Below are 13,528 nucleotides of genomic sequence, written 5' to 3'. Positions count from 1 at the left end.
ATTCGTCTCAGCGGTCGTATCTTCAATACCCTTCGTTCGTTCATGATTCAGTGGGCGTGTTAAGTTATTTTGCACCGGCTTGTAAGTAAGTTTACTAAAAATTCTGTTTGATTTTCTCGGCTCTAAAAGTTTTAGTTTTAAACAGCTTGAAAGGTATCGTTAAGCTTTGTTGTTGTAGGCGGACCATGGTAGGAAGGTGAAATATTTCACCTTTAGTGCGTGAAGCAAGTTTTTGTTTTTTTGAAGAAAAACCAGTTGATAAGACGAAGGGACGAACGCCTGATAAGTGAATCTATTCACTGCAATGCAATGAGTGAATCGCTGAAGGAGTCTCGAGTATTCACAGATGAGGGCGATAAGAGGCGTGATGATTGTTTTACCTGGGCGCATAGAAAATCGTACAGTTTGTTTTAGACTCGGGAGTAAAGAGATAGATAGAGATCTTTTCCGAATGAGTTTGGAAAATGTTTTACCTAGCTTGTTTTTTCTCTCTACACCCACATAAGTTTCGTATTCTTCTTTGAGTGGTTAAAAATTCTTATAAGCTATGGTTGTTTTACCAATAGGAGTTTTCTTATTCTGTCGAATATAATCCAAGATTCAATGAGTGAATCCCCAGATTCAGATGGAGGTGATCCAGATTCAACTCCACGAAAGAAGCTTGGATGGGTTAGTGATGGTTTTTATGAAAAATTGTTGAAGAAATAAATGCATGTGCTGTAATTTTCGACAGAAAATAAACGCATGAGTGGGACAATCTAGGATTCAGCCTGCAGTGAATCACAAGATTCAGTTATGTCGAGAGTGTTTGTTTTTTACACAAAAATAAAAAAATCGTGGGAACTTTTTGCCTGTAGAAATGTGAAATTTATAATGGTTTACAGGATTTATTAGCTTGGATTTTTTACCATAGAGTTATTATTCTTTTTGTTTTTTTTTATTTTTGAGATGTTGCTATGCGTGTTTGATTAAGCGGAGTTTCAGTCTCACTGAAGTCTGGAAATTCAATTCAACTGAAATCTAAGACCTGCCACTCCAGATGAATCGAGGCCTTCATATCAATCCAGATTCAATGGAAGTGAATCCAGACTCACTCCCAGCGAAGCTTGGAATAGATTACGATGATTTTTAATGAATTGTTGTTGTGTTCTTCCATGCGAAAGATGGAAGATCAAAAGCTTGGATAGAGAAATGGAAGTGAGTGTGGAGCGAGGAGAGGCAGGAAGTGAGAGAGAGAAATGGGGAAAATGGAAGCAAACACCAATGAGAAGGGCAATTGAGAGGTTTGCCCGGGCAGCGGGACCCACCATGATAAATGTAGTGAATTAGTTCCAATTTTTAACCCTTTTCACATTAAATGAATGTGTATTAAATTTGTCTATATTTCACAATTCTATCTACCATTGGAAAATGGTAGGGCGAATTGGATTAGATAGATTGGAAGGGTTAGGATGTGGTTTTTACAAGTATCTCGGAACGCGTTTTTATTAAGAACCTCTCCTATAGTATATATAGTATATTATATATATAGTATATGATAGAGAAATATTTCGGATCGCGAAAAAGAGAATTTTCGCAGGCAGCAATAACGAAAAAACTTCCGTAAACTGTCGGAATGCGAGACGAATGGTAGGAGGATGATAAGCTAACAAGTCCCCAGGTCATTTATTGATCTCGTCGTCACCCAGCTGTACTCCCAGCTTCACCCTCCGAAGACCGCCTCCTCCCTCTCCCTCTCTCCTCCTCCGTCACCCCAAGCTTCAAACCTCCGAAGACCGCCGTCGACCTCCGCCTATTAAACCCCGTCGAACCTCCGCCCTTGTAAGCCAGCCGACCAGTCCGCCATTAAGGCCCCCGCCCAGTCGCCGGTCGCAGACACCGCGCAAAGACACACCCGAGTCGCGAGAGCGGCGGCGCGGCGCGGCCCGCCCCGTCCGTCGCAGACCCCCCACCCCAGGACCGTCAGACCCTCCCCCTCTCTCGCCGACGCAGGTAATAACCAACCCCTATTTTTTTCTTTACAATGCTGAAATTATTAAGCCAAGATCGTTACCTGTTTGATCAAATACCACAAAGAAGTTTAGGGATGATTATACATGGGTGTTGAATTTATAAGCCAAGATCGTTACCTGTTTGATCAAATGCCACAGTCCTAAGATCGTTACCTGTTTGATCAAATGCCACAGTCCTAAGCATAAGCAAATTCTTCCACATTGAGAATTTAAGAACAAGAAATCTGGTCTGGGATGATTATACATGGGTGTTGAATTTAGCTGCAGTTGGGTGTTGGGTGCTCAAATTATTTTAGTGACATGAATTTAGTTGTAGTTTGGTGTTGGGTGCTCAAATTATACATGGGTGTTGAATTTAGCTGCAGTTGGGTGTTGGGTTTTAGTGACATGAATGCAAATTTGATTGATAAATTTACATTGTTGCATTGTTGGGTGTTGAAATTATCCATGGGTGTTGGGTGTTGAAATTATCCATGGGTGTTGGGTGTTATGTTTGCATTGTTTAAATAAGATGTTACATTGTTGCATTGTTTCAATTGAAAATGGGGGCTGAAAATTTGATAGACTCAATAAATGTATTTTTTTCTAAATATAAATTTTGCATATTGATGTTGTAGAATCCTGAATATAAATGTATTTTTGTTTCTTTAGGCTTATTTACATCAATCCAATGGAAACTGAAGATGGTTGCTCCCATGTTGTTGATGAACAAATCTCTCAGTTGGATAACTTAGTTGTGCCAATTGTTGATGAGCACTTAAAACCAAAAATAGGAATGACTTTTGGCAATTTAGAAGACGCTGAAAAATTCTACAGAAATTACGGAAAGGCTGGAGGTTTTGATATTCGTAATAGCACAACAAATTATGGGAAGGATAGAGAATTAATTGGCAAAAGTTATGTTTGTTCAAAAGAAGGAGTGTTAAAGAGCAAATCGTTGGAAATTCGACGATGTGGTACAATTAGAACAAATTGTAAGGCCTTGATTCGCTTGAAATTAGACCAAAACATTGGCATATGGAGTGTCTACAAGTTCGTGGAAGAACATAATCATACAATTACTTCACCGAGTAGAACACATTTTCTAAGGGGAAACCGTGAGGTAACAAGTGCGAAGAAGACATTGATAAAGCAGTTTGGAGAGGTGAACATTCCAACAAACAAGCAAATGGCCTTCTTTGAAAACTCTAGCGGAGGTTTTCATAGAATTGGATGTATTGAGACCGATGTGAGGAATTATGAAAGAGATTTGAGAGAAGAGAGGCGCGGTCATGATGCACAAATGCTGTTGGATCATTTTAAGGCGGAACAAAAGAAGAATCCTTCATTTTATTATGTTTATGACGTTGATGAAGAGAAGCGCTTAACTCATTGTTTTTGGGTGGATGGCATTGCTAGAATGAATTATCAACACTTTGGCGATGTTGTCTCCTTCGATGCCACGCATAACACAAATCAATATGGCTTGGTATTTGTGCCGTTTGTAGGCATAAATCACCATTGGCAAAGTATTTTTTTAGGATGTGGCTTGATTCCAAACGAAGAGGCGAAGTCTTTCGTATGGTTGTTTAACAAATGGATTGAAGCAATGGGTCATCCTCCTTTGGGCATGATTACTGATCAATGTCTTGGCATATGCAAGGCAATTGAAATAGTATTTCCAGAAATTCGGCACCGGTTTTGCATTTGGCATATCTTGGACAAAGTTCCGGAGAAGTTGGGTAAATGGGCTTGTAGAACGGAATTTATGAATCCTTTCAAAGAAAATATTTGGGACTCCGAGACTGCTAGCTCTTTTGAAGAGAATTGGGTTTCAATTCTTAAGAAAAATGGATTGGAAACGCATGATTGGCTAAATGATATCTATAAAATTCATGAAAAATGGGCTCCGGTTTATCATAAACAACACTTTTGGGCCGATATGTCTAGTAGTCAAAGAAGTGAAGGGATGAATGCATTGCTAAAAATGCATGTATCAAGGAAAAATTCACTTTATGATTTCGTGATCATCTTTCAAAGGGTCTTGGCGAGACAAAGAGAGGGGGAGCTTAAAGAAGATCATTGCACAGTGGAGAAAAAGCCAATACACGAAAAAAATCTTTTATATTTTTCAAGACGAGCTTCAACCTAGCTTAATGTATAACATTGAGCTGGTAAAAGAAAATAAAAGAGAAAGTACTTTCAATTTGAATTTTTGTGGTCAGGATGAAAGATTGAGACATATAATATATTGCAAAACAACTAAAATGGTCCGTTGTTCGTGTCTCTTGTTTGAATTCAAGGGCATTCCATGCCGACATATCTTGGCATATCTTAAACTTACCAATCATAGTGAGTTACCGGAACAATATATTCTAAGAAGATGGTGCCGAAATGTCAAAAAAAGGGTTGTTCTTAGAGATGGTAATATTATTGGAGATAATGCCACAATTAATTTTGCTTCTCGTTTTAGTGAACTAAATTGCTTAGCTAATGAAATGGTCGAAGAGGGGCTATCTTCTAATGATGCATATGAATTAATGCGTGAAATGATGATGGATGCTATTAATAAGGTGCAACGTTTGAAACTCATCAATGATGAAGAAATTGGACAAGATGTGGAAGGACATTATATGAATGCAGAGTGTTCTCAAGATATAGTTCATGAACCAAGTCAAGCAAGAACAAAAGGAAGGCCTAAAGGGAAGAGGTTAAAGCCTTCGAGTGAGATCCGCAAATGCAAACCTAGGAAATGCAAATTGTGTGGAAAGCGAGGACAAAATCATGATAGCAGAAATTGCCCTCTAAAGTTGTCAAGGTAGTGTATCATTTATTTTTCTAAACTTTTTTAAGTTGGTACAATGATCATTTAATATGTTTTGCTATCATCTCTTTTTTTAGTGATTCAATGGAACAAGATAATATTGATGAAGCCACTGATGATTTAGAAGATTCCTTTGAGGAATGTAATGGTTAATACATACAGAATAACTTGTATATTACCATTTTTTAATATAATATGATTTTTTAATGTGATGAAGCACTTAGTTTTTTAATGTTTTTCAATACAGATGAAGTTCTCACTATTGCGTGAAGTTTGATCAAGGTTGGCAGAAAGAAGATTGGCGGAAAGAAGTTTGATCAAGTTCTCACTTAGTTTGCGTGAAGCTTTGAGAACTTTGAGCCTGATACTAAGCTTTGAGAACTTTGATGGTCATATTTTGTTTGGATTTCATGGTCATATTTTGTTTGGAGCCAAGTTCATACTTTGTTCTTTTTATGTTTATCTGTTAATTCTGTGAATTTGGACTGAATATGCCTGCACTGGACATTCAAAGGTTGATCAGTTATGTTTATCTGTTTATCTGTTAATTCTGTGACTCTCAGTAGACTTGAATTCATTTTTTTAAGGGGTGGTGTGGCTGCTATCATGTATCGGTGTTTGTTACCCGACATAATCATCAGTTGGCAAGTCCTGCATCAGAGGAATTGATAATTTCCGATAGTGCTGAAGCAGATGACACATTTATTACACAGGCTTTCACTGATAACTCTTCTCAGGGAACAGACCAACCGGAAACTGATTTAGTAGTTGCTGAGGGTACTAAGATTTATCCTCAAATCGGTCATATGAAAGATGTCCAGATTGGAGATATAGGGGCTACATTGGAATATCTACAGAAAATGCAGGATAAAGACCCTTCATTCTTTTATGCTTTGCAGGTTGGTGAAAATGATGCTATGACCAACTTTTTTTGGGCAGATGCAAAGTCTGTGATGGATTTTACCTACTTTGGCGATTCGATTTGTTTGGACACAAGTTACAAAATGTTTGGCTATGGCAGGCCGCTTATACAATTCATTGGTGTGAATCACCACAATCAGGAGGTACTTTTTGGCTCAGCATTCTTATATGATGACAGTACGAAATCTTTGAAATGGTTGTTTGAGGTGTCCAGGTTTATGGAAGCCACAAATGCTCTCACACAATACAATCTTCCACCCTACAGAATAAAAGTGACGAGCTAACATCATTGCAATATAAGTCCATGCTCGGCAAATGACATCATTCTGTCAATTGACACATTTGGGAGTCGCTGATTTATTTGGTTGGTGTCGCAGAAGCAAAAAATAAAAGACCAAATTTATCATATCAAATACAAATCTTACTCATCCAATAATACATTCTTACACCCTACTTAGCACAAATCCAATAAAAATACCAAATACAAATCCAAGAAAAATACCGAATAAAAGAACAAATACAAAAAGCTTCAACAATTCCATAATATTAATTTCAATCTTTCTCTTTTCCCGAACTTCTCCAATTGACACTGCACTTGAAACTTGCGGGATCACGCTCGACTGCTTCGTTTGAACAAGCCCTGCCTTTGAACCTTCAAACTCCTCTTCATCAAACACCCATTTGAAGAATCCACAATTATTCACTTTCCAATTAGCGCATCCCAAAAAAAATTGACCAGGGTTCGTCGTTGTTCCAGATCTGGAGAGTATAGCCCTCCTTCCACAATGACACATCAATCTATGACGAGTGCTTGAAGATGACTCCATGTACCAAAATATACAACTTTATCTTGAAACCAAATTTAGTCATGATCAGTAGGGCAAATTGAAATAGTTTGAACCTAACTACAATGCAAACGTATATTTGATTTGTGGTCTAAATTTATCAACCAAATCTGCATTCATGTAACTAAAACCTAACTACAGCTAAATTCAAGCAAAATGACCAACATAACAATTGAAATCCAACACCCAAGCAAATTCAAGCTTCTGGCACCTTTATATTATACTTAAATAACCTCTCTTTAAAGTTCTCTACAACTACACAACCTAAGAAACTAAAGTTCTCCACAGCTTTGATGACAAGCAGACATCTGAAAACATGAAAGCTTATGCACTGTATAACACACTTCATGTTCAGGTAAATATTAGCTTAAAAATCTTTAAAAGTAATACATGATCGCTGATAAATTCTGTCAATGATACATTGTTGTATAATCTCACTCTTCACTTTGTTTCTCTGATTCTCTCGGATAAGAAACAATACTTGCATATAGTAATTGTTTGATTTAGACTTTTTGACATCTAACATCAGCTACAATATGGCGAACGTGTGGACCGTACCACTTCACACGCTCCAAGTGTTGTACTGAAACATCCCAACATAACAATTAAAAGAATGTAATATGCAATGTGTTCCTCAAATGAATGTAATTTCAACAGCAGATAGATGTAATTTCAACAACAAATGAATGTAATTAGCTGCCAAACTTCTTTGTGGCATTTGATCAAATAGGTAACGATCCTGGCTTAATAATTTGAGCACCCAACATCCATTTGCTGTATAATTTGAGCACCCAATTTAAAATAAAAAAATACCCTTAGGACTGTGGCATTTGATCAAACAGGTAACGATCTTGGCTTAATAATTTCAGCATTGTAAAGAAAAAAATAGGGGTTGGTTATTACCTGCGTCGGCGAGAGAGGGGGAGGGATCGTCTTCGACGGGGTGGGGGGGTCTCCGACGGTCCTAGGGTGGGGGTCTTTGATGGGGTCTTCGACGCCGGCGAGAGAGAGGGAAAAACTAAATACAAAGTGAAGAAAAAAAAGGATCTTCATATGTTTTAAGATCAGCCAACAATAATCCATCTCTCCCTCATATATCCAAAAAAAACAGTTCATAACATGTCGCTCACTCAATAACATCCATCTCTGCCCCATATATACAAAATTTATCAAAAAGCCAACAATAATCAATAAAAAGCCCTAAATCAAGCAAGAAATCAAAAAGCCCTAAAACATCAACAACCCACATCAAAAAAATCCCTAAATCAATCAAGAAATGAAAACGCACCTGATTCAAGACTCTCTCTTGTCGTTGCGGAGTGGTCGCTGGAGTTGGGGTTGGGGTTGGATCCGGAGTTTGGGTCTCGTGTCGTGGCGGAGTGGTCGTTGGGTTGAGGTCGGGGTCGGATCCAGAGTTGGTGGTGACGGGGCTTAATGGCGGAGGAGGAGGTCGCATTGGAGGTTAGCTTTAATAGAAGCCGCAACGTAAATTTCATGTAGAGCATTAAATGGTTGTGACTGCAAGTTATATTAAATTTCGCGTAAGTCGTCAATTGCAATGCGCAATATTTTTAAACTTTTATTTACAATTATTTGAAACAAACAACTATAAATCATACTCACTTTAAAAACACGATTTTGAAAAAATCTTTCTATGGTTAATATTACCCTTCATTATTTTAAATATTTTATTTATATCTTAATCTATTCTAATTATAATTATATCCTATCCTAATCCTATGTGAACTATTTATAGCTTAACAATTTAAAAAAATAATATTAATAACATATATAAAACATCTTACATTAGTTTGTTAAGATAAAGAAATTATACGTAGCTAACGTACTATAATATATAAAGTAATAAAGTAATGTAAAAAAGCCAAAAAAGTTATAAAATTACACAAAATACCCTGAAAAGTTTAAAATTATAAAAACTATCTCGATGTCTAAAACAAACATGAAATTAAAAAATTAACAACAATTTACGAAGAATTTAAAATTTGTGGTTAATATCTCAATATCTCAAAAATTATAGAAACACCTTCAGAAGTTTAAATTACAAACAAGCACCTGAAATTCTAAATTTTTAAAATTTACAAACAATATAGATAAATTCAAGGGATTACAACAACGTACCTAAAAATTTCTGACATATCAAACATTAAAACAACAAATATAAAATCAAGAAATTAATAGTTGCCTCCCAAGAATTTAAAATTTTTAATTAACACCCTCAATGTCCCAAAAATTATAGAAACACGCTCAAAAGTTTAAATTATAAAAAACAAACCTAAAATTTTTAAATTTTTAAAATTTACAAATAATAAAAGATGAATTAAAGAGATTACCCTCATGCACCTAAGAATTTAAATTTAATCGAAATTAATCTCAAAGTTACAAAAGTTATAGAAAAAACTCTTTTAAAATTTAAAAATCATAAAAAACCCTAATTTTTTAAAATTTATAATTAGTACACATCAAATCTAAATACTATTAGTAGACTGCTAAAATTTAAAATTTTTAAAAATTAAACTACGGTTTTAACAATTGCAAAAAGTAGCCTCAAAATTTCAGAGTTGTAAGAAATATCATGATATTTAAAAATTACCACTAACACATAAAACATAGAAGTTACAACTAACAAACTTAAAAGTAATTTTTTAAAAACTCTCCTAAAGTTTTAAAAATTACAAATCACACCCTCAAAGTTTAAAACCATAAAAAAAGGCTAAAATTTTAAAACATGGCAAAGAAAAGTGTAGTTGTTAGGTATTCCTTCATTACTATATATATATATATATATATATATATCAAAACCATAAAAATGGCTAAAATTTTAAAACTTGGAAAAGAAAAGTGTAATTGTTTGGTATTCTTTCATTTATATATATAATTTTCAATTTAGGGTTTACTATCTCTTTTCAGCATCTAAAGATAGTCTAAATTGATACTGGTAAACAAAAGTGATAAGGATTTCTTAAAAATATCCGATTAGGGAATAAAAATTTAAAAAATATTTTAGATTAAAAATATCATTACCATGTAAATTAAAGCAACTGCATAAAAGTTTACCAATAAGTTAGAGCAGCAAAACACATTAGTAACATTAATTGATAACAGTTCAAATCCATAAAAATGATAAAAGACTATAATATAATAGCTTAGCCTTAATTGATTATAATTTAAAAATATTAATCTCTGATATTAATAATATTTATAGAGTAAAAGAATATAATGAATTACATATGGAGATACTATTAGAATGTTCAGAGATATCCTTCAAGCTATTTCCATTGCAAATGGGAAAGTAACGAAAATAAATCTAAAATTCAGAAAACGTCCATAAACCATTTGAATTGGCATTAACATAAGGCATGTCTATTAAAGAAGCACCAACTGAGTTACATTAAAGAATAATTTAATAACTTTATCCCAAACAAAGGAGAATTCTCTATAAAAGATATAAGAAAAATTAGTAAGCATTCATAAATTTCATACTTTGCTCTTTAAATACTAAATAAATTAAATATTAACATTATAATCTAAGGCAAATTAGCAATAAAAATATAGGTATTTAGTTTAGTTCTTTGTAAAAATATCAGGAAATGAGCAAATGTAATATTATTGACGTAACAGAAATTTTTATTGGATACACATCGGAAGAATTCATTGTAGAGAAAAAGTGGTAACTCCTAATCATATTTAAGTAATAAATTAGAAACAAAAAGAATTTTATATATATGAGATTAATATTTATTCTCATTGAAATAAAAAAAATCAAAGTCTGTATTTTAAGAAGTTTGTGTTGAACATCAGAAATACATTTAATTTCTTTGTAAAGTTAAATGACAAGATAAAAGATTAACGAGCCTAAGAAAGATAACAACACAAAAAATACAACTCTAGCCTGATGTCACAATCGAGTAGATGATGAAGACACTACTCTAGAATTGTCCGTGAAAAAGATAAAGGTGAGAAAGGATTGATTTTAGCTCAATAAAAAAATAAAATAGAAAGAATAAAAAATAATATTTTCTAAATATTTTATAGAATAGTTTATATATTTTGAGTGAATTTAGGAATCTTTAGAAGGGAGTTTTATTAGCTTATTGCAGTATTTTTATATGCTTGTGCAAATGCTTTTATCATATGAAAGTATACTAGAGTTAGCATTAATCTTTAATTTATAATTTCTAATGAAGTCTATCAATGATTAGGAACAAACTTTATATTCTCTTTCATATCGTTTTAGTATACTTTTAACCAATCATTTTGACTTATTGGTTTTAAATATTCATCTTTCTTGTATAATATTATTTTAATATTCTTTTACATTTGCGACACTGTACTTTCTCAAGTAAAGCTTGGTATCATGTCAGTCAAAATAATATAAATTTTAAATTAGCTTCAAATTATATTTATTTTCTATCAATTCAAATATCAACATGAAATTTTGAATTGGGTGTAGCCCAATTAAACAAACGTCAAAGAAAATAAATAATCGCAATATTAAAGTTTAGAGACAAAAGTGAGCATAAGCTATTAAAGTGGAACTGAGGAACAAATTTTAGTTAGAAAATAATCTAAAAATACTTAATCATGGTATTTAACCACGTGCATTGCATATTTATAAAACCTAGTTATCCAAAATGTCTTAGTTGCAATCATGTACTTGTATTAAACCAAACGACACATAATAAATAAATATTGGGTTAATCACTATTATATTTCATATCATATTGTTGTTTTGAACTTACTATCCTTATAATTTTTTTCGCTGTTAATAGAGTTCCAGAGTGAACATTCCGACTCTTTTATCCCAAAAAAAAAGGAAAAAGAAGAGAGAAATTTGTTTTTTTAACAAATGGACTCATTGAGTGTAAAAGATTCATGAAAATTCACTCAGAGTGCATCCATGCACGGAAATAAAACTCGATCGGATGGGAGTAAGTTGAAAATAGCTATACTGTAAGGGGTTTATCGGCAATCAACTCTTAAATAAAATGAGTGAAGACACAGCCTAGCCTCATGGACGATCCCCACACCAAAAAGAGTATGGTGAAAGCAAAAGAGAAGTTGATGAGCAATGCTCCAAGTGAAGGAGGCAATATTCCAAGAACCAAAACAAAAGTATGGACATGTAAAAATTGTAGTAGGTGGTCTCCCTCATCATTACAACTATCAAAGAAATAAAATTTTAGGATGAGATCCTATTAAGTAGTTCTAGATGTTGTAGGTGTAAGCCTTGGTTCCCCTACTTTTTCTATGTGAAATCATTTCTACAAGAAATTCTGTCTTCTGAGGACCATGCACTTCTACATGCAAGCACCAAAGCCCTAATGAAAAACCCTACCTATGATCTATGATTATAACATGTTAATTTATCACTTAAAAGGGACCCAAAGGACTCTTTAAAAAGGAAGAAGCTAAGCACATTGCTCATTACATTCTTATTTAATTAATCATAAAGTTAATCAATGGAAGCTTAATGGGCCCTTACATCGAAACCGATCAAGGACAGAAAATATTCGTTTGCATTAGAAAAAGCCTTTACAATCAAGCACATTCCATGCTAAGTGCAATTCATAATATTGTCTTCACATTTTAAAGGTTAAAAGAAAACTCCCTATGGTTTGAAGGAACCACAGAATTAAAATCCTCTAAAGGTTTACAAAGTAACATTTTCCTCTCATGTCTTCAATTTGCACCAATAATCATTAGTTCTTAATCAATATAATGATCTTATACATTCTTCTATGAGCAAACAATTTTTTTTTCTTCTTTTGCACCAAAAATTAAATTCTTAGAAATCAACTATCACTTCTGAAATCAGGTATAAATATCCTAAAACCTTTTATAAATTCTTTATGTAATTTATCCTATTTCATATGGATGTTATATTTGGGTCCCTGCGATCTCATGCCAATGATACAGCCTCTCCAGGTTTTGTAATAAAGGATTAATTTTAGGAGACCCATCCTGAACTTTGAGGGCATTGGAGATGAGTCCCTTGAACATTTTAATTTGAGAAAACCATATTGGACTTTAGGAGGTGCTGTAAATAACCCTCTCCAAAACCTTTTTAATCCACTTAATACTTTTGAGCTTTAAAGTACAGTCTCACAAAATTCCCTAAAGTTTTAAACTTTTTGTAACGAACTCCCTGAAGGTGGTAATGATGTTGCAAAATGATAAAAATATTTCTTAGGCATTAAACTCTAGTTACCAAATTAATCATTACTTAAATTGATGTTTGAAAATTAAGAATGTGAGGCCTTTTTAGCAAAAAATTATTAAAAAAAGAAAAAAATAGTAATTTTTTTGGAAGGGAGGTATTTTGTCTTCTTTGTTAGAGGCGTTAGAGGCTTGGCATTTGACATGTTGAGCTTCCTGGTGCTACCTTGGAGAGCCGAGTAGAAAATTTTAGGAGGATTAGTGGAATAAAAGTGTTCATGAGGGTTATCGATCTGCAACACATCCACCGTCCATGGCTTCTCGAATTAAAATTGTTCAAGAATTATCTGCAACACCACTAAAATCCAAGGTTTTTTCCTAAAATTAATACTTTTTGAAATAACATAATATAATAGTAAAGTGATGCATCCAAATTAAAATTGAATTTCTGATAGATTCCCAATCAAACTTTAGGAACGGTCCTTAATCAGTTAATATTGTATTTTCTTTACATCCCATGCAAGATAATAATAGTAGAGATGTGCTTTGTTAGTTTTCATTTTATTGAATATTTTTATGGATCTGGGCCCTTCCCCCTCATCATCTTAAGATTGTATCAAGCTTATCATGGAGACCCACATCCCCCCATTTTGTCAGGCAGGCGGCTATTTTGACTAGCCTTAAAAGAGCATGAGGCTTACATATGAACATGCATGCTTTCAGAAAATTCATCCTATCTTTAGACATAACCTTGTTATGATATATCAATG

At 33.7% G+C, this 13,528-nt stretch overlaps 2 protein-coding genes and 1 long non-coding RNA gene across 3 annotated transcripts; 2 read left to right on the top strand and 1 right to left on the bottom strand.

Annotated features, from left to right (window-relative positions):
* LOC109821160 (protein FAR1-RELATED SEQUENCE 5-like) lies at window positions 1,975-4,143 on the top strand. The gene is made up of 2 exons (XM_020387350.1): window positions 1,975-1,992; window positions 2,664-4,143. The coding sequence occupies exon 2, from the start codon at window positions 2,683-2,685 to the stop codon at window positions 4,141-4,143; it is 1,461 nt and encodes a 486-aa protein (XP_020242939.1). The 5' UTR covers window positions 1,975-1,992; window positions 2,664-2,682.
* On the top strand, window positions 4,150-5,329 carry LOC109820633 (protein FAR1-RELATED SEQUENCE 5-like). The gene is made up of 3 exons (XM_020386809.1): window positions 4,150-4,809; window positions 4,893-4,957; window positions 5,063-5,329. Exons 1-3 carry the CDS (start codon window positions 4,259-4,261, stop codon window positions 5,083-5,085), a joined length of 639 nt encoding a protein of 212 aa, XP_020242398.1. The 5' UTR covers window positions 4,150-4,258; the 3' UTR covers window positions 5,086-5,329.
* On the bottom strand, window positions 6,119-8,029 carry LOC109822684. The gene is made up of 3 exons (XR_002242218.1): window positions 7,870-8,029; window positions 7,485-7,599; window positions 6,119-6,585 (listed from the first exon to the last, which is right to left on the bottom strand). It is a non-coding gene; the product is annotated as an uncharacterized LOC109822684 (long non-coding RNA).

The sequence above is a fragment of the Asparagus officinalis genome, chromosome 8 (genome assembly GCF_001876935.1).
Source record: "Asparagus officinalis chromosome 8, Aspof.V1, whole genome shotgun sequence".
Taxonomy (NCBI): domain Eukaryota; kingdom Viridiplantae; phylum Streptophyta; class Magnoliopsida; order Asparagales; family Asparagaceae; genus Asparagus; species Asparagus officinalis.
The sequence above is the reverse complement of the archived record's forward strand: the minus strand, read 5'-3'. Positions and strand labels throughout refer to the sequence as shown.